Source organism: Dermacentor variabilis, unplaced genomic scaffold (genome assembly GCF_050947875.1).
Source record: "Dermacentor variabilis isolate Ectoservices unplaced genomic scaffold, ASM5094787v1 scaffold_12, whole genome shotgun sequence".
Taxonomy (NCBI): domain Eukaryota; kingdom Metazoa; phylum Arthropoda; class Arachnida; order Ixodida; family Ixodidae; genus Dermacentor; species Dermacentor variabilis.
The window spans coordinates 55,175,196-55,197,435 of NW_027460280.1; the positions used below are offsets into that span (position 1 = coordinate 55,175,196).

The following is a 22,240-nucleotide window of genomic DNA, read 5'->3' on the forward strand; positions in this document are numbered from 1 at the left end:
TTAATGCAATGGGCTGGAGCGCCGCTAAATGTGACCAATCGCCAAGCTAGAAAATTGACTTCCGCATTTCGTGTTTTGTCACTAGACGACAATAACAAATTTTCCGTTCTGGTTTTGCCTACACTGCTCAGAACGGTATTACAACGCGTACATCAAAGCTAAAATCAGAGGTAGTTGTACCATCAAATAAGTGCGCTGCTCGTCTTTACAGTACAGCCGACGTTGCGCGCAGCTCAACCGTTATAATGTCCGCAGCGCTACTTCTGCGTCACGATCTGGAGAAGTGGTGAACTACGCTCGGTCGGTACAACTAGAGAGTACAGCTACCTCTCTAATCAACGTAACGCTGTTAACGCGGACGCCGTCGGATTCCGTACATGACCTGGAAGTACCGGGTTCGCAGCCATGTTCGCAGCCTTAAGAGGAAGCTTTAGCTCGAGTGCTCCTATCTAAATACATGTAAAAGGAGAATTCGTTTTTCTCGGCAACCACTGCACCAAATTTGACAAGGTTTGTTGCATTTAAAAGAAAAACTTAAAATCTAGTGACTGTTGGTTTCGAATTTTTGAGTTAGGTCGTCAATCTTTTATTAAAAATTGTCGAAAATCAAAAATTTTCAAAAAACGAAACTATCAAGTTTACAACTCTGTAACTCAACCACTAAAGATTATAATACAATTCTGTGAATTGCATCTAAAAGTACATCCATAGCGGACAAAATTGATATGTTACACATGAATATAAAGAAATTTAATCATAGGGAAATACAACTTTTCTAAAACCGTTGTAACCAACGTAACAAATTCATGTAAGATGAAAAAAGACATATTGAATTTGTCCGCTTTGAATGATCTAATGGATGCCGTTTACAGAACCGCGATATCAGTTCTTGATGCATAGCTATCAATTTGTAAACTTCGTGCTTCTATTTTTTTCAAACGGTCAAATATTTGAAAATCGTTTTAGAAAAAGTCATGCCCTAAATGGAAATTCCGCTTCCAACAGTCACTAGAATTTAACGTTCTCTTTCAAATGCAACAAATTTCATCAAAATCAGTCCAGGGGTTATCTCATAAAAACGTTTTTGCGTTTTACATGTATTTGAATAGGCCGCGTCGGAGTTGGGCCCGAGCTAAAGCGTCCTCTTAAAGGCACGGCCTACTGGTTAAAGGAAGGGCATGCGGGCAAGGTAGATAGAAAGGCAAATTCGGAACCCATGGGAGTAGGGAAACCTTGAAGGAAGGAGAAGTCATGAAGGGCATGGGCTACAAAATAGAGCAACAAGTGCGACTAGAGTGCACTGCGACAAAGTACAACAAATCATTGTGTGAAATATAGGCCGGCAGTAGAGTGTACTAAACTATGGTCGAGTGCATAGAGTTTTATACAATAATATGGTCGAGTGGGCCGAAGGGCGCTCCCTCGCTGAGGCGCCGCGTGTGGAAAAATTTTGCGAGGGCGCTGCGATCGAACTGGATTTAGGGTGCCTCGATGCGCGCGCCCAGCGGGGGCGCGCGCATCGAGGCACCCTAACTGGATTTAACTGGATTGGGGTGGAGACGCGCTTCGCGGCATAGCCCCTGCATCTACGCGCCACCGCCTGTATGAAGGGGCTTTAGCATACTCAACGTAATTTCGCTGCGGGCCCTGAGACCGATTGCGCGCGTACGCTCTTGTAGGAAGGCTTTATTTCCACTGCAAATATTTATTAACATCTTTTTTGCTACGTATATATATTTCAGACTTGTGTTATACAACACAACGTCTTCAATTTTGCTGTCGTCTGCTAGCGAGCGCGCATTCGTTGCGCGGACGCTGGCGGACGCCCAGTTTTTCTTGCAAAAAGTTTGTGCAGGGAAATTTTTTATGGTTTTACTTGCATTGGTGCGCCTCTGAATCTTGTCGGCCGGTACCAATTGTAGTTTTAGCCAGGTGAACTGCTGTTTTCAACAGTGTTTTCTAAATGTAACACGTAATTTTTGCCACAGAGGCCGCCTATCTGCAACATGAAGCTACGTAAGAAAACGTTATTGATATAGGCTCATTTGACGCACGTTTCTTGTTGGTGGAATATTGATCAGGGACAATGATCAAATAAAACCGCCGTCTGCTAACACCCGCAAAGCTCTTTGGGGCCCCAAACTATTGGGACCCCTATTTTAAAACTCTCTATTCGATGTCGCTGTAGCCGGCAGCCAGGAACGCCAACTCTATGAACGCCACATTGCAGTCCCGCCATCTAGAGGGAAATCACAAAGTTATCTTTTTTATAGTTTCTGCGCATGGCGCTTGATGTAGCGACGGCAGCGAGCGATGCGAAATTGATGTTCTCGGAGGTCTCGCGCGCTTCGAGATTCTAGCTGACGTCACGGACGTCACTATCCGGAAAGATGGCGTCCCACGCTGCCATGTGTTCCCCCATGCTTCGCCAAATATTTCGATTAAGCTCCTATGTTTCTTCGAAATCATACGCGCCCTTCTCTGCAAGGTAAGTTCGGAGGTGGTATTGTGGGGTGTGCGCAGAGTCTAATGTCAAAACGCTAGTAGTTTGTTTTTTCTAACGCCGTACTGTGCACGCTGATGCAATGACTTGGTTCATCCCGGGACCAACGTCGGGTAAATTAGTAGGAGTAAAGTTTATCAGTCGATGTATATTACAGCTTGACGGTGAATATAGCTTAGTTGTCAAGCAAGTCTTGTCCTTTCCTGTTTGCGATGCTAGCACTTATGATCGTAGGTTTATTCAATCGTGTGCTGAAGGTTATAGTTTTCAGTTAGTGGGTTCATTGGTCTGCTAGGTTGCTTGTATTGGCCTTGCGCTGAGAGGAATAGGCTCTGTTTTTACCATTATGCTTTACGAGGGTTTAAATTAGTCTTGTATTTGCCAGACAACGCACCGTTATTTTGCCGTGAAATCGTGAATGTCAATCCATTATGCGTCGTTTGCAAAACGTGTTTTCATAGTGTATGATGTGAAATATAATTATTTTGCAGAAATGTGGTGGTACTGCTTGCGGTAGCGGACTTAATTCGTAAGTTTTGTGTGCGACCAATGCATAACCAACTATGTCGCGAATAGGCCGTGTGCTAACTGCAACTGTGGTTTGTATGGTCGACTAATTCAAGCGTTTACTGGATTTAATTTTTATGCTACAGGGCAACCATGTAAGGTCGCAGTAAGAGCTGCTGCAGCAGGCGTGCGCCATTACATTTGCAGCTTTTTATGGATTTGAAGTCAGAGAAGTAAAAATTTTTATTTGAAACTTTCCAGACGGTCATGGGAAGCAACATAATAATGAATTGCCATTGGTCTTTTATGCTGGGTACTTTTTTCATATTCCCAACTGCATATTGGGCAACAATTTTATATGTATATTATATAATTTCGCATCATTGTGTGTGTGAACTGTTCCTTTTCTAAGCGCACAGTAACCAGTCTAGGGGGTTTTGGGAAATAGGGTTGTGAGCAAACTGTGGTGACACATACTTGATGCTTCTAACTTTTGCGTGAATGAATGAGAACACCCTCTTTTGTTGCCTACATTTACCAACGTGAGGTCGCCATTGCCCCAAATCAGAAGCAAATAAATCAGTGCAGCGAGATCTAATCATGTATATGATGTTCGACAGTAAAACAATTGAAAGTCATTGTGAACTTGAGAAGAAGAAAAAAAAAAAGGTACGGTTAGCTGGGTAAATTTCTGTGTACCGTCAACACACTCCTTTGTAAAGCTGTTATTTAACACTGAGTCCCGAGTTGCTGCTTGCTGCTCAGGGCTCTGTGTATACTGCAGCTTACAGTATTTCATGTCGAATTTCTCTACTGTATAATTCATTCTCGTTGACCTGCGAGGCTGCCCTCCAGCAGGTCAGCTGTAGCACTGCGGCACCCATTTAACAAGTTCTTGAGGTGGTCTTATTACCAGTAGTGCCTTGTTCAGGACAATTATAACTCTCAAATTTTTTATTAATGATTTAATCACAGTAATCGATTGATATGGAATGAGGAAAAGCAAGTAAATATGTATTGTCCTGCTGCTGCAAGCATTTCCCCGAGGCACTGCACATGACAGTCACCACCCTTTTTCTAATAAGATTCTTGGCACCACATACTGTTTCATGTGCCCCTGAGCGTGAAGGTACCTGCTCATGAATTAGTGAAGGTTCACCTTGGTTTCTTAACATTACCAGTTAATTTCAATTCGTATAGTTGTGCATTGTGAGTATTGCGTTATACAAAAGACACACGCACTTTGTCCACTTTTGTAGGTAGGTAGGAGTGGACCGTTCCAGAAAGTGGTCCTGCCTTCGTCAGAGTAATCACTCTGACGAAGGCAGGACCACCATATACATTAGTGGCATATATCATATATATGGTGTGAGTGTGTGCACGCTATACTGGTTGCCACCCTACGAGGTCTCCCCTCCACTGAAGGGAGACTTCAAGTACCCTGGGTGCCAGAGGAACTCTGTCACAATGAGAGATGCTCTAGTGAAGGGCTCTGAAACTTGTGGGTTTAATGCACAGTGGTCATGTACTGATGAGAATACTGATCTGCTTTTCAGGCTTCTATTTTCTACAGCCACTACAGCACCCCCCACTGAACGGGAAGCTGAGACCAAAGAAGAGAAGCCTGCAGCTGATCCTAGTTTACTTGCAAGCCAAGAAGAAAACCGCAAGCTTCTTGAACAGATTAAGACCATTGACGTAAGTTTGTGCTTTTGCTGACATCAGTGTTACAAACACAATTCTTGCTGCTTTGCTGGCCATCGTAGCCCGTTGTCCTAGCAGACCAAAGTGAGGCAAATGGTATGTAGCTTACTTAGGATCTTTAAGTGCATTCGCAACAAGGATAAGCAAGTGGACACACACACCACTAACGTAACCAAGGCTTTATTTGAAACAGGTGCATACATCATACGCATGCACATAATATGCACGCAAAGATACCAAGCATGTACTAGATTACATTAAAAAAAGATGTTTGTTGCTTTTCTTGAAATTTAAGCTTGATATTTTTGCTGCTTCAATTCCTGTCTGTTTTGACACAATAAAGCATCTCTTAAACAATGGCTAACAACATGTATTACAATGCCAAGCCTGCCAGCCATCATGTCCTTTCTTTACATTGTTGCTGTGTTTCTGTGTTGCCGCTCAGGACATGAATAGAGATAACCCACTGATGGAAAGATTGCCTATTGTAGTGGCTAAAACAAGCCATGTTTTTTTCCTTAAATGTGGATTTATATTTCTAATTCACTAAAAGTCGCGAAAAATAACCTTTGGCGCCTCATGCGGCAAAAACAAAAATGCAAAAAAGGCCTATCACGTGACTTTCTATTAGTGTACGTGTTTCTTGGGCTTTTTATTAGTATTAAAACGTGGTACACGTTTTCCTGTATAAGTTTTTTCTAACTTACAGCGGTGCAGATAGGCCTTCAATTGTAGTGAATAGAAAAGTGATGCTGCCTTCATTTTCGATAAGTTGGCTTGGCTCGCCTATCAACAGAACAACTACAGGGGCCAGCCAGCCATGTTGTAGGCGTGTGTACTTGGGGAAAAACGCGGTTCAAATATAAGAAAGGACTGTACAACAGTGTGAACTTACCATTTTTAAATTTTCAAAAATGGTTGAAAAGGTCAAAATGTAGGTGGTTAATCACAGTTACACTCACTACTATGAAAGCAGAACGTTGGGCAGCTTTCACAATTTGCGAGGTGGGCTAATGACGTCACTCTCACTTCTCAGCGTTGCTGGAGAAGGAACTCTTTATGTTTTTAGAGGCTGCATAGATAGAAATATCTTGCTTACAAAATATCCATGCGCTTTTGGAAGTAACCGCTGCAGTTATAAACACCACCGAGAGTGAGCTTTGCGTTGCACCATAAAAAATAGGTCCTTAATATCGGTTTTCGGTACCTTTAAAGGGCCCCTCACCAGGGCACATCACAAATGTTAGTTATACGCTGGAAGCCTTCTAAGAAGTGTTTTACCACAAGGCTTCTTCAAGTTGGTCCATTAATAGCAGAGCTAGAAGTACTTGAAGTGCTGCGAATCCATGATATCAGAAGACGAGCGTTACTGCCAACATAGACGCTCTCCCTACTTTCCCCGTGTAACCTCTGCAAGAGAAATTCCTTCCCTACTTTCTTCTATACCGAAGCCAGGGGATCACATGACGGATACATCACAGCCCCTGCCTTCTTTTTTTCTCTCACTCGTGTTCTTGCTGAGTAGTGCACTTTTGGTGACAGTCTCATGTGTGAGCTGTTACGTATCTCGTTTTGCGCAGCGGACTATTTTGTGCGCTCTGCAGCGGAACACCTGATTAGCGGCATAAGTCAGTGCTACAGTCATGAGCACTGAGGCAGACGTGAGAGGATGAAAGAGCATGATCGCAGTGCTGGAACATGGCACAAAATGAGAGTTTTGTTCTCTGCGTGCAAGCGTGGGAACAAGCATTCAAAACGGAAGTGTACATCTTTCTTGCTATGGTACGAAGTAAAACAAAAACATTCAGACTTTTCGGTGTGGATGTTTATTTCTCTAAACTTTAATTTGTCTATTAAAGCAACAGAATAAACATATAACCGATGTTGCTTTGAATAATTCTCGAAGTCACGTGTCAGTTTAAGTGACGTCAAAGCACTGCCATGTATGTAGGCGCACTTGTGTGATATACGTTGACTCTTTGCCTGGAAGCGTGGAGCCCATGAGGAGAGAAGCAAATGGCGTTTGAAATTTAAGCTCTTTCTGCAGCACGTAGGGATGTAATTCTTAGCAGTCACAGTCGTTAGTGCACATTGTATGCACTGCACTTGTCAGCCCCAGATGGCCAGACCTGGTGAGGGGCCCTTTAATATGTCGTTTAGTCAGCCAAACCTCAATGGCTTGTCAAGTTCACATGGGGATTGCTATACTTTTGGTCATGGCCATTGTGAAGTATTCCTGAATTTAGGCTCAAATTACGATGTGTATAAGAAAGCTCTGTTTTTAACTTCGTAGAAATGGGAGTTAGGCCAGTAGCATGAGTTCTTGCACATTCCTTTGATAAAGTTTCATCCCTGGTGGGGAGAGCTTATAAATGGGCTGTCAAACCTTCTTCGCAGCATCCTAGGTGCAGTGTATATCAAGGTGTTCAAGATGTTTTATGGACCAGTGAACCACGAAAGACAAAGCCACTTGCTTAAAGGGATAAAAAAAAAATTATTTGAGCTATATTAGTAACTTGACTATTTGCAAAAATGTTGGTGCGCATGCCTGAGCAACAATATTTCTAACCATGTAACCTCGACCATAGACTAGCAGAACAAACTGTTGTTCCCATTCAACATCCTCCCGTTTATACTGGCGAACCCTGCACATGCCTCTACTCTGCCAGAGTTTATCCAATAGCAGCATATACATTGTTACTCAAACCCAGGCAGGGCTGGATTAAGAAAAATGGGGGCCCTGGGCTAATGCGCATACAGGTCCCCTATGGGTGCGCAGCCACTAGGCAGGAGTGGGCCCTGGAGACAGGCCTTTGTGTCCAGCTCTCCAACTTCCCCCATCACTCTTCCACAACCCTAGCCCGAACGGTGAACATTCCATGCCCCACGGCATGCGGACAAAAGCGCGTGTGATGTCTTCTTTCCTTTCCTGCCATTGCCCATGGTTCCATATTCTAAGCAGGTTAGAATAAATGGGCCCCCTTCTCCTACTGTCTGAGGTGAGGCGCTGGGATGCGGCCCCCTTAGCCACCCCCTTAATCCAACGCTGAACCGAGGTACAGGGTGTGGGGTAACTATGGTGACCTGGTATTTCCGTAGTAATTTTCGAAAAACCTTTGTGCTCACGCCGCCTCCCTGAAAAGGGAGGGGTCACTTAGAGGGAGAAATGTGATCTTTCTGTGAATAAGAGTACGTGGTTATAAAACACCATGTGGGGGGGGGGGGGGGGGGTGCTCACTATTTTGCAAATTGTCAGTTGCCCTACTCCAATACCCAAGAAAATCACTCTTGCGGTGAAAAGAGGCTTGGTAAGCCATGACAGGGACAAAAAGGAAAGACAGGTGGCACCACCACCTTAAAATTCTTGCACTGGCCAGCTGGGACATCCTGGATATTGATGGCGTCTGGTCACGCCTTGCTAAGTTTTTATCTGCTAGCATGGACTACATTGTATTACATTGGAGCCAAAGACTGAACTTAGAAAGTTTCGAAAACTTTTACTTTGCCACAACGGCCCAAATATAGAAAAGTGGCTTGAAATCCGTGACGTCACACTGATATACCATGGCTGGGATTTTGTAGTGAAATTTAAAAAGTGTAATTGTGACTTTCATGTTTGCTTCTAACAATGAACATGCAAAATTAATGAAAATAGAGTTCTGATAAAGTACTTTTATCAGTCCAGAGTGATTGAGTGTTTCTGTTTAGTGTCTTTAACCTGCGGCGATTTTGAGCCTCCTTATGGCTTGATTGCTCTACACTTTTGCATGTAGAAGAGCAGGCGAATATTTTTGCAAATCCCAATGATTCTATGGAAATATTTCTATAAACACAAATGTATTTTGACCAATTTCACAGCTAGTGCAGGGTGTGCACACGTCCTTGAAATCCTTGAAATTGAAAAGTATGTTTTCAAGGCCCGTGAAAGTCCTGGAACTCTTTTTGTTTTTCCTTGAAAACCCTTGAATTTTTTCACCCCACACGGCACGACTTTGTCGCAGTCGTACCCTCTCGCGCTTTCTCCCGTCTCCCTTCCACCCCTTCTCCGTCGGTGCTGTCGGACTCGTGTTTCAGAAGAGTGGAATGGAGATGGGAGAAAGGCACGCGAGGCTGGTGATACAGCGAAATCCTGCTACATCTGATGCATGGCACAAATGCGGGTGCGGCGGCTCGCGTTTTATTGCGATAGCAAATATATGAACACTCCAGGCACATTATTGCATCACCGTGATGCTCTGAATAAAGCTCAAGGGCAATAACATCGTCGCCGTGCATCATGTACTGCATGTGTGAGTGAAAGCACTCGACGGGAGCCGACAATCATGGTTCAATCTGGCACACGCGAAGGAGGAAAGCAGAGAGTAAATGCGCTGTCTTTCGTTGCGCAAAAGGCCGTGGGGTGATGAGAGGGAGGGCAGGGTGGTGTTATGCTCCTGGAGCAGCTGCGTATTTCGCAACCAGGCGCAAGGGGAACTGACCTTCACGGCTCAATCTCGTGCTCCATAGGAAAGTGGGGAGGCAGTGTGTGATGGGGGGGGGGGTGCTTCGACTCCGCATCAAATGTGTACTTTGCAAGGTCGCGCACTGCCCTATCCTGAAAGGGATCTGCAGATGACTCACACCTTTGTGCACACTGTGCTTTCTCGCCGCTGCTGCCGTGCTTGCTAATAGCAGCATTTTGACAGCGAGTGTCAGCGCTCATCGAGTGTGATGTGTTCAGGTTTGCTTGTGCGCGCTGACACCATGGTTGTTAATTCAGTTAGTAAGCAAATGTTTCCAAGTTTATATGGCCGATAAAGCTACTATCCTTACTTTGTATAACTGTCTACTAATTTACTATTGTAATCGATGCTTCACCTTCTGTGCGAAACTGTGACTTTTTCTTTTTTCACACAGCCCTCGCACTTTACCATTGAAGTTAATCTATAGCAGGTGCAAAGTCATCCCATTGCGAGCAACTCTATCAACCACGGCGGTGGAGTGGACATGAAAGCTTCGCAGGTTTTGTTTCATATCGTTGATGTAAGACATCGTCGACATGGTATGCAAGCGTATCTTTGGTTGCGGACTCGTAAATTAAAAAAAGAACTTCTTAATCACGAATTTCGTTTCTTTTTCTGGTTGCGCGATAAAGCAAAAAGTTTTACGACCCCTTTCATGCAGGAAAGATTTGCCAGCGACTGTACTTATTTGCATAAAAGGTCCAATTTCAATATGATAAAGTAAAGTGCCAATTTTACCAACTTGGTTAAAGATTGCTACATGGGATGCCGCTCTGCGCCCTTTCAAAAGCTTTTACAATCCTTGAATATCCTTTAATTTCTGTCTCCGAGACGTGTACGAACCCTGTAGTGGTAGCCGGCTGCAACCTGCTCAATTTAACTGCCGTTTCTTTTTGTTGTCTTTTTTAATTCTCTCTTTGTCAATGGTTGCTTGGTGGCAGACTTCTTGCCTCACTGAGGTGCCCACTGAGGCAAGCAGCGGCTAGGTGTTGAGATTCTATATCCTTAATTAAAAAAAATTTTTACCTGCAGTCTCTTGAGTTTTGATAGTTTCTGATAACAGCCATGAGTAGCACATTACTGTAGCCTGTAGCGTTAGTGATCAAGGAGGGAATTATTTATCATTGCCTCACCTCAACCACAACTTGCATCCATAAATCGCCACAGGAGAAACTAGAGTGTTAATTAGCCATATTTTAGTTTTTAGGCTAACATTCTTCTAAAGGTAAATCGTTTAAGTGCGTATGTGTTCCACAAGAGATGTGTGTGCTCATTGCAAACTTAAAAGAGCCCCTCCATCTCTTGTGCCAGCTGTATTTTTACAAAATTTTAATGTTGCAGGGAGGCAGGTAGACTAAAGAAATTTGACCAGTGGCCATTGTGTTTATAAGTGCTCAGCAGTGTACATGAAGTAGCAGGAATTTCAGAAGGTTGAATAACAGAGTAAGTAGTCTTATGAGCAAAACCCCTTGACTTTTTTTTCTGGTCACAAAACTTCTATGGAAAAGCTTACTGTGCCGCCTAAAGTAGCTAGGATGTTCCACAGCTGTGTTAGGAGTGCACTAGCCACAGCTGGAGGAGGCTAACTTGCCAATGAGTTGTGTAACCTTTTTTTACAGCAATTTTACAGGAGACAGCACAGTAAGTGGTTCATTCAAGTGAAGACCACTTAGCACATAATTCTTTTAAATGAAAACCACGAGAAGCATATCAAATGCAGAGATTTCAGCCCAGTTACTAACCATTAACAATAACCAAATAATATTGGCACGCTGTGGCCTTTCCTTTAAAGGGCCCTTCACCAGGCCACACAGCAAATTCCTGTTATATGCTGGAAGTTGTTACATGCCCTATTGGGAGCGTTCTACTGCAAGAATTTTTCAAATTGGTTCATTAATAGCTGAGATAGAAATATTTCAGTGCCGCGAACCCATGATTTCAGGAGGCGAGTGTCGCTGCCAACATAACACTCTTTCCACATGCCCCATCTAGCCTCCGCAAGAGAAATTCCTTCCCTGCATTCTCCCATACCAGAGCTGGAGGATCGCGTGATGCATATGTCACGGGCCCCTCCTTCTTTTTTTCTCTCTTGCTTTATTGCAGTGCGGTGCGCTTCCACTGGCGGTCATGTGCATGAGCAATTGCGTTTGTCATGATCTGCACTGCGCACGATTTTGTGCGCTGTGCACGAGAGCGTATCAGTATAAGTCAGTGCTACATGAGAACTGAGGCAGATGCAAGTGGATCACAGAGCATGATCACATGCTGGAACACAGTAGAAAATAACATTGTTTCACTCTTGGCGTGCGCGACTGCACGACGTGGGAACAAGCAGATGAAACGGAAGTACATCTCTCTTGCTGCAGTGTGAAGTAAAACAAAAACATGCACACATTCAGCTTGTGGGTTCTATTATTTCTCTAAACATTAATATGTCTTTTGAAGCAACAGATTAGACAAATAACAGATGTTGCCTTGAATAATTCTCGAAGTGTCACAGGTCACTATGAGAGAGGTCACAGCATATACATGTACGTAGGTGCACTTGCTGTTGTACGTCATCCCCCTCTTGGAGTGGGTGCCCACGAGTAGAAGGGCAAACAGCGTTTAGTTAGAAATTTCAGCTCTATCTACGTCGCGTAGCGATGTAATTCTTAGCAGACACGATTCTGAGTGCGCATTGTATGCACTGAGCTTGTCAGCTCAATATGGCCAGGCCTGGTGAGGAACCCTTTATTAGACAGTTACCAAGGGAAATGAAATATTCTGTGACATGATACTGTTGCAGTGCTTGTTATTATGAGTAATTGAATTGAAACATCCACGCTAGTGTATTTCTCGCAGCTTGGCAGGCATTCTCAAGTTGTGAACAGTGCATTACCAATATCCTTCAAAAGTATGTATGCCCCTATGGCACCAAAACTTGGTAATAAAAAGAAGAAAAGTAGACAAAAGCTTGAGAGGAAGCTAAGGATTTCATAAGCAATAGAGCAGCAAATGATCAGTGTAACGTAGGAAAACTTGAGAGATTGGAAGACAGTAGTATAGATCGTATATGTAGCTGATATTCTGGAAGTGTTGTTAGCGGTACATCTAATGTACATAACAGGTAACTGACGGTCTAGATCATTAGTGAAGCAAGCAATGTGTCAAGGGAAGGGAAAGGCAGTTCAAGGTGGCAGGAGATTATATTAGTTGGGGTGATGCTATCAGAAAATTTGTAGGCATACGGTGGAATTAGCTGATGCAACACATGGGTGATTGGAGGGGCTATCCTGTACTTCATTCTGCTGCATTATTTGATAATGAATCACTTCAAGGAACTTTTCATGTTTAGAAAAAACAAAGGTGTTTTTCACAACTTACAGAGATGGCAGCACCATGCATACTAGTAAAAAGAGTTAGCGGAGGCATACGTGTTTGAACCTGTCTACTTTGTCTAAAATACATCTGGGCTGATAAAATGTGTCATTCACTTTTTCTCCTTTCTATTAATTTCTTATCCATCACCACTAGTAACTGGTGGATGGTTGAGGTAACCTAGGCAGAGCGCCACTCAGACCACTGACGAAGCACATAAAATAAAAATTTGACTTGAATAATTTCATTATCCTGACCCTGATTTTCAATCAGTGCGGAACTCGTTCCCGAAATTAAAATCATTGACCTTACTTGTGGTACATGCACGTCAACCAGCTTGTCATTTTGCCTTCTTTTATTGCTTTGTGACATGCTTCTCACTGTCATGTCAACTTCAGATGATTTAAAAGTAGTAGAGATGCAGAAATGTCCCTTTTTTTGCCTTTATTAACTGTTTCCTTTGTAATTGCTGTATCAAGTGTCAGTTCTTTGAAACCACAACATATACAGTAGAACCTGATTGATACGATCCCATTACGTATGATTTCCTGGCACCAACGTTTGCGATCGAGAACACAAAAAATGACCCAGAACAATTACACTCATTGTTTATTGGTTCATACTTCATATTATCCGGGAAAACACAATCTTTCGGTACAACCCTCAGTAGATTGCCAAACTGCGATTATATTAGACATTTTCAGACCGCTCCTGTATATCCTGTGTAAACAAGCAGAGGTGCTCCCGTGTAAACAAGAAAGGCGCGAGGTGCGTGCAGTCCCTGCAATACTTGCTCACCCTTCTCCTGTGAAAATGCTAGTGCGCACTAAGTTTCTCACACCAGTACCAGCAAATCTCCTCCCAGGTCATTGCACACGTGCTCACAGCTATCACCGCCAACCCTATTGCGATAAGCATCTTCACTTATCTGTTTCACAGTACGTTGGCCTCAGTGCCGTTGTAAGTGTACTGCATGCTTTTAATACGCAACAACCCAAGCGCGCAGCTGTTCAATGCTGCAGGCGGGCAAAGAGAGCGTCATGTATCGCTCTAGTGGCATTGTATTCCATTGTTGCCCACCAGCTCGATTTCGTTTATATTTCCCGTTGCAGTCTTAAAACACTAGTCAATAAGAAAATGACATGTCTCTGGTAGCTTGGGCCCTACTGGCTCGATCCAGATCCGTGTCAATTCGTACTGAGTGGGCACATTAGAACTTCCCACCAGAATGGCCTACTCGAAGAAGCTGATGACTCTGGCTGAATTTGAGGAGCACAAAAGCTGAAGCCATAAAAATGAGAACATGCATCTCAGGTCGGCCCCTTGAGCCCGACCAGCTCGGAGTCTCTCATGCTGCAACAATTCGCGCAACGCTTCACATTACGTAGCTGCCAATCACAGTCTGTCAGTTTTTTTGAGTGACTTCCTATTGTATGTTTTCTTGGTTGGTATGGCCTCTCTCGCTTTCTTTTTTTGCAAAACATATGAATGAGGTTCTACTGTAACTAGTGCAAAATCTTTTCATGTAATTGCAATGTGCGACCAGTTAAAAACACACATCAAGTGCAAAATGGTTTCGGACTTGAAGTAGGAGGCTGGTTACACTATGTAAATTGAAGGTGGCTGTAACATGGTATGTAACACAAACCCTTCAAGCGTATGTCAGTCAGCCACAGTGGTTGAAGGCCACACTGTGATTGTGTCTCCAAAAGCTGGCTGCATGCCACCAAATCAGTCTTTTTAGTCCTTTTTATTCTGCACTTCTCTGCTTTCAATATGGGCAAAACCAAATTTTTTTGCTGTTCCTTCTCTGGGAACACAGGAGGTCCCTCTCCCCTTATTGTGTGCTCAAACACTTGTCTTTCCGCAGCTCAATCAGGGTGGGAACATCAATGGTGTTTGGAACCACATGACCACCAACTTCATGATGTAGATGGCCTCCTGCTTCATGTGCCGAGCTGCTGTGCACATGGTGCAAGTTTTAAACAGGTCATATTAACCCGTTCCTTCTGAGGTTATGCTGGGCTCATCCAAAGTAAAACCTTGATATAAAAGTTTGCCTTTACTGTGCATAGTTAGTTAGGCTTCACTGCATGTGTTTTTCTCTTTTATTCTTTTCTTTTTTTCTTGTGTTGCACAAAATATGGTTTCACAAAAATATACATATGTCAATGAAACGAATGTGCCCAATTTGACAGACCGTTACTCTTGTGCCATGGACACCATCTTCTCCTTCCACTTCTGCCATGCTGGTTGTCTTTTCCCCGAATACTCTCATGCGCACTTGTGCATGCTTCTCTTCTCACTGCACGTGTAATGGTATCGATGCGCTGTGGCCGCTCTTTGTGTCAGATTGTTGTCGTAGTCCATTTGCTGAGATTCACGCACAATGACAGACGTTTCAACTCTGTGCACATAATCCCATTAGTATTTCTTTATGTATCCTGACGGTATCGCACTTCCACTTATGTCACATTCCATGACTTTCCCCATTGTGGTTTTTATATTTTAGGTAACAGGTTTCTGCAACACTGTGCTGTCTTCATGGTGGTGTGAGAACAAGCTGACCTTGTAGTCAGATTTTTCTTGCACCTGCATGTTACAAAAGCCATAACAGTATGAGAGACATGAAAATATGTAAAAAGAAATGCTATTTAGTGAAGGCCGGCAAGCTAGCTGAGCAAGGAGAAGGTATGCAAGATAATATGGTCTGTCATCATCCTTTTCTCTACCACAAGGTTCTTTGCTCCTCTTGACTGTAACAATGCCATAGGAAATTAGTCACTGCTGACGCATGATTTCTTATGAATTATGGATGCTTGTGCTTGTCAGTACCAGAATACTTTTCTGACAGGCATAGTGCAAGGATACATGGACAAAGAGTAATGAATTGGCACTCGAGTCCTAATTACTAACAAAGCTCTGTTTTCAATCACTTTATTTATTGCTATTTGAAGTATGCAAATCACTTCATCAAGAAAGCAAAATTTTTATTGGGACAGTGGAGAGGAGGGGCTCACACAATGAGAACCATTGTACAATATTGTGTCTGCTTCTATTTTCCTGACTGTCAGCCTATCACAGTTTCAGTTCTCAGAGGTGCACTGTGGCACTGTTTTGTACAGTGTACTTCGTTAACAAAAGCAGTGATAAGTGACACACACAAGGAAGCTGTAGAATGGCAGGCCCATGGAATTACATAGGAGCAGGTAGCAGCAGTAGCCGTGAAAATGCGCCTTCCAGCATACCATACTTCTCAAAAGAAAAGATGCTGTTAGGACTGGTATTGTCTTGTCGCTTTCAGGGATACTTGCATTGTTGTGCAATGTAACATCCAGCACAACGGCTCACTCGAATGACAACTGTCCTGTTAGTGGCTGATGCAGTCAGAGCTCATCTAGAGGGGCCGCCACTAAAGCCACGCTGAAGCAGTTCAGAATAATGAAGTATTTTTTCCAAAGCTCTGGTTTCATATATTTGTCAGAAAAAGTTTTGTTACTTGTGGTGAAAATGAAGGCCAATGTCTCCCCTTTTGACCTTTATGGCCAAAACACAGCACTGGTACATCAGTACTATAACGTCACCAGCTTCCAAGTGCTTTTACATGTTTACGTAATTTCTGTGCAGTGAAAGTTACCTAAACTCTTTTGGTTGTGATTTGTTCCTCTGGAATCATATGTAATCCTGAATTATCAATAAACAATTAACTACTTCTGAGTACACTCTAAAAAATAAAATCATGTCACGGTGAGCTACTGCAGAAACTTAAAGGTCGCATCGCCATCCTTACGTCTTGGCGGGCATCGGAGGACTAACATTTTCGGTGTCCTAAAAGTGTAAACGTTAGTGTACCATGCATTGGGTGCATAGGAGTTAAAATTAATGCGGATAACCCACTATGGCATACCTCATAATTAGATTGTGGTTTTTGACACGTGTAACCCTGGAATATAATTTAAACAATTTTTTATTTACTAGTCCAGCTTCACTTGGTATTTCTATTTATGCCTTTTAGTCATAACCAGCCCCGATGACCACCTCATTCCTTAAAGCGACCTTCAGCTTATTTTGGGTTGGTGTAGTACTTGCTTCTTCATCATCATCATCATCAGCCTAGTTACGCCCACTGCAGGGCAAAGGCCTCTCCCATACTTCTCCAACTACCCCGGTCATGTACTAATTGTGGCCATGTTGTCCCTGCAAACGTCTTAATGTCAACCGCCCACCTAACTTTCTGCCGCCCCCTGCTACGCATCCCTTCCCTTGGAATCCAGTCCGTAACCCTTAGTCATCATCATCATCATCATCATCAGCCTGGTTGCGCTCACTGCAGGGCAAAGGCCTCTCCCATGCTTCTCCAATAACCCCGGTCATGTACTAATTGTGGCCATGCCGTCCCTGCAAACTTCTTAATCTCATCCGCCCACCTAACTTTCTGCCGCCCCCTGCTACGCTTCCCTTCCCTTGGGATCCAGTCCGTAACCCTTAGTGACCATCGGTTATTTTCCCTCCTCATTACATGTCCGGCCCATGACCATTTCTTTTTCTTGATTTCAACTAAGATGTCGTTTACCCGCGTTTGTTGCCTCACCCAATCTGCTCTTTTCTTATCCCTTAACGTCACACCCATCATTCTTCTTTCCATAGCTCGTTGCGTCGTCCTCAATTTCAGCAGAACCCTTTTCGTAAGCCTCCAGGTTTCTGCCCCGTATGTGAATACTGGTAACACACAGCTGTTATACACTTTCCTTTTGAGGGATAGTGGCAACCTGCTGTTCATGATTTGAGAATGCCTGCCAAACGCACCCCAGCCCATTCTTACTCTTCTGGTTATTTCAGTCTCATGATCCGGATCCGTGGTCACTACCTGCCCTAAGTATATGTATTCCCTTACCACTTCCAGTGCTTCGCTACCTATCGTAAACTGCTGTTCTCTTCCGAGACTGTTAAACAATACTTTAGTTTTCTGCAGATTAATTTTCAGACCCACCCTTCTGCTTTGCCTCTCCAGGTCAGTGAGCATGCATTGCAATTGGTCTCCTGAGTTACTAAGCAAGGCAATATCATCAGCGAATCGCAAGTTGCTAAGGTATTCTCCATCAACTTTTATCCCCAATTCTTCCCACTCCAGGCCTCTAAATACCTCCTGTAAACATGCTGTGAATAGCATTGGAGATATCGTATCTCCCTGTCTGATGCCTTTCTTTATAGGAATTTTGTTGCTTTCTTTGTGGAGGACTACGGTGGCTGTGGAGCCGCTATAGATATCTTCCAGTATCTTTACATATGGCTCATCTACACCCTGATTCCGTAATGCCTCCATGACTGCTGAGGTTTCGACTGAATCAAACGCTTTCTCGTAATCAATGAAAGCTATATATAAGGGTTGGTTATATTCCGCACATTTCTCTATCACCTGATTGATAGTGTGAATATGGTCTATTGTTGAGTAGCCTTTATGGAATCCTGCCTGGTCCTTTGCTTGACAGAAGTCTAGGGTGTTCCTGATTCTATTTGCGATTACCTTAGTAAATAGTTTTCAGGCAACGGACAGTAAGCTGATCGGTCTATAATTTTTCAAGTCTTTGGCGTCCCCTTTCTTATGTATTAGGATTATGTTAGCGTTCTTCCAAGGTTCCGGTACGCTCGAGGTCATGAGGCATTGCGTATACAGGGTGGCCAGTTTCTTTAGAACAATCTCTCCACCATCCTTCAACAAATCTGCTGTTACCTGATCCTCCCCAGCTGCCTTCCCGCTTTGCATATCTCCCAAGGCTTTTTTTACTTCTTCTGGCGTTACCTTTGGGATTTCGAATTCCTCTAGACTATTTTCTCTTCCACTATCGTCGTGGGTGCCACTGGTACTGTATAAATCTCTATAGAACTCCTCAGCCACTTGAACTATCTCATCCATATTAGTAACGATATTGCCGGCTTTGTCTCTTAATGCACACATCTGATTCTTGCCTATTCCTAGTTTCTTCTTCACTGTTTTTAGGCTTCCTCCGTTCCTGAGAGCCTGTTCAATTCTATCCATATTATAGTTCCTGATGTCCGCTGTCTTACGCTTGTTGATTAACTTAGAAAGTTCTGTCAGTTCTATTCTAGCTGTAGGGTTAGAGGCTTTCATACATTGGCGTTTCTTGATCAGATCTTTCGTCTCCTGCGATAGCTTACTGGTTTCCTGTCTAACGGCGTTACCACCGACTTCTATTGCGCACTCCTTAATGATGCCCATGAGATAGTCGTTCATTGCTTCGACACTAAGGTCCTCTTCCTGAGTTAAAGCCGAATACCTGTTCTGTAGCTTGATCCGGAATTCCTCTGGTTTCCCTCTTACCGCTAACTCATTGATTGGCTTCTTGTGTACCAGTTTCTTCCGTTCCCTCCTCAAGTCTAGGCTAATTCGAGTTCTTACCATCCTATGGTCACTGCAGCGTACCTTGCCGAGCACGTCTACATCTTGTATGATGCCAGGGTTCGCGCAGAGTATGAAGTCGATTTCATTTCTAGTCTCACCATTCGGGCTCCTCCACGTCCACTTTCGACTAACCCGCTTGCGGAAAAAGGTGTTCATTATCCGCAGATTATTCTGTTCTGCAAACTCTACTAATAATTCTCCTCTGCTATTCCTAGAGCCTATGCCATATTCCCCCACTGACTTGTCTCCAGCCTGCTTCTTGCCTACCCTGGCATTGAAGTCGCCCATCAGTATAGTGTAATGACTCTTAATTCATCTAAATGCAACGTAATGTCCTTCACTCGTAAGCACTCAATCTCTAACTTCCAATGTCAGGCAAATAACAAGCCAATTTCTCCAGCTACTTCATACAAATACTTAGGCATTAATCTCGCACCAAGCCTTTCGTCGATCCATCTCGGTACTACTATATGTGCTAATGCTTCAAAGTCACTGGGGTACTGATGCTGAAACCTATGTAATTCGCCTCCAACATCTGCAAGCTAGCTTATCATATGTTTGTTCGCCCCAGCTCGAATTTGCCTCTCCAGTCTGGTCTCCCCATCATAACAACCTAATCAGCTTATTAGAATCAGTTCAAAATAGGGCCACTCGGTTTATCTCACATAACTACACCTACAATTCAAGCATCTCATAAATAAACTTGATATTTCACTTCAGCCCCTAAGTACTCGACGTGATTTTGGGCTCATATCATTATTTCGCAAGTACGGTCATGCGGATAGGAAATCTTGCGGCTTCAAGTCGCACCTTGCACATCTCGCAGATTATATAATCACCTCAGCTTTATGCGCATCTGTGGGAACACTCATGCATTCAATTGGTCGGCGCTTCCTCGTGCCATTCGGTTATGAAACGCTCTTCCTGATGTCATTTTCTCCGAAGCAAATCCCGATAAATTGCGCCAGCTCATCAGTTCATATTCCACTGTCTAACTTATGTAAAATGCTTGATGCATTTTCTTTTGTTTTCCAGTTATGTGCTCTCTTGTTTATGCGCTCATTATTTTGCTCATTATTCTTGTATATTTTAGTATTATTTATTATTTGTATTGGAGTAGCTGTATTTTTTTACATTGTTTATCAAAAGAACTGTATCGTTTGTCTTTTCTCTAATATCTACACTACCAGTCCTATTATTTTTGTGCAATGCCTTAATGCTTGTATATGTATACATTTTTCTACTGTCTATTAATAATGTATGTATATTGATTGCTTTGTTGTAGTATATGTTTTGTTATATGCCCAGTATATATACTCTTTTAGTCCTTGTTTTAGCCCTTACCCAATGCCTCATACGAGGGCTGTAAGGACATTTTAAATAAATAAATAAATAATGAAACAGTGTCAAAAAATGCGTCAAAGATGCATAATTCCATTCCAAGGTGTTGCAGACTCGATTGAAAGAAATTCAAGATGGTAGGACGATTCTTTCTGCATGTTCTACTGAGTCCTCTTAATTAGAGTATTTTAAAATTTTGATTTGTTGCACAATCAGTCATACAAATACTGTTTTTTTTCCCCTTAAAAAACATTGAACCACCAGCTCAAACCACATGCACAAAGATTGGCTGCAGGCATTACAAAAAAGGAAAGAAATATTCTTGACAGAACACATGGTAGTGCCTTTATGAAGTAGTTATGTGTAGCAGTACTCCGCAGTTTGAAGTGAACTGGAGTCGTATTGGGTAAACGGAGGGTTCAGTTGACGTGCAGCTAAATGTCTGTTTTTTTTTTCCTTCTTGCCACTGCTGGACATAAATGGCAAAAACAAATTGGTTACACAAATGTGTGCGCTGTGACTGAAGGGTATCAGTGTCTCTTTAGTGATATTTGTTAAAGCGATGAGCCAAGAATGTTGTTTGTGCAAATTCTAGCCATCTCGACCGTAGACTGTCTTGGTGGCAGTAGCTGTGAAGACTTATACCTGTATTCAGAAATGCATCTTCACTTGAAGCTCATGCTTGACTTGATCTAAATGATGCCTGTTGTGAATGCACCAAGGAAAACGCAGTGAGTGTCTTTGGCATGTTTACGCCAGGCGGCATTTATATCAAGTCACAAGTCAAGCATGCGCTTCAAGTTAAGATGCATTTCTGAATACAGGGGTTAGTCTTAGTGGATTATGTGGGAACATTAAGTAACCAACTGCACCAGCAATTCTTTATTCCAAAGCCATCGTTGGCACAAGCTCAGTACTGAGCTCATAAAACTTATGCAAACTAAAGGAAACTGCAGGGGCTTTGCTCTGACAATATGAAAATAGGACACTGAATTAATGCTGCTTGTGGCTTAACATTTGCAGAGCGAATGCTTCTTATAGCTTGTGCATCAGAGATGCAAACTTTTGTGGACCACCAAATGCACAGTTGCACACTAATACTCTGTCGTGGCGGCTGTGTTTCAGTGGGTTGAAATGCAAAAGACACGTATGTACTTAGATTTAGGTGCACATTAAGGAACCCCAGGGTTCAAAATTAAACCACTACGGCGTGCCTCATAATCAAATCATGGTTCTGGCATGTAAAACTTCAGAATTTACTTATTAATCTTAGCAGTAATAAACCGAGTTCACCACACTCAGTGTATCTGTGCCTGCCCTTCTGATACCATAATGTTAACTCGTGCTGTTTTCCCGCTGTACTTGAGGGGAATGCCGAGGAGAATGCTGTGGTGGATTTGGACAGCAGATTAATAGGGAGGATTGGGAGGTGCATCATTTAATCCTTGCTTTTATTTCTCATTCCGCCTGGCTTCCATGTCTCACCTTAACGGTTAAGCCACATTGTCATGATAAAAGAAGACAAAAATAACGAACTAAGTGCGTCAAACAATAGTTCTTTATTCAGATCACTGATGACTACCACTGCCTGCAACCTTTGCGAGCCACATAGTTAAACAGTCGCTATCTTACATGATCTTTCTGTGTTCGAAGCCATAGCCATGGGGCACATTGTGTACATTTAAAGAGTACTAAACAGAACATTTTTGTATTGTTTTTATTGCTTTATTGGATAGCTGCTGACCCAGTAAATGGTATGGACTCTCAATTCCCTGAGACCCAAGCAAATAATTAATCATATTGCCTTTTAATGCGGCCATATCAAAATGCGTGCCAAGTGCAGCATGGCTTTGTATGTGAAAAAGAAGACTCACCATGTCATTGAAATCTGTTGTGGCAGTC

General features: G+C 43.0%; 1 protein-coding gene across 1 annotated transcript in view; it reads left to right on the forward strand.

Moving 5' to 3' along the window:
* The first annotated feature begins 2,343 nt into the window (after nt 1-2,343).
* The window catches only part of Roe1 (grpE protein homolog, mitochondrial Roe1), a 30,855-nt gene continuing 10,958 nt past the window's right edge, over nt 2,344-22,240 (forward strand). Inside the window, exons 1-2 of the mRNA XM_075676864.1 lie at nt 2,344-2,488; nt 4,567-4,708. Of these exons, the coding sequence (XP_075532979.1) occupies nt 2,391-2,488; nt 4,567-4,708 (240 nt within the window). The 5' untranslated portion in view covers nt 2,344-2,390. The remainder of the gene's footprint in view (nt 2,489-4,566; nt 4,709-22,240) is intronic.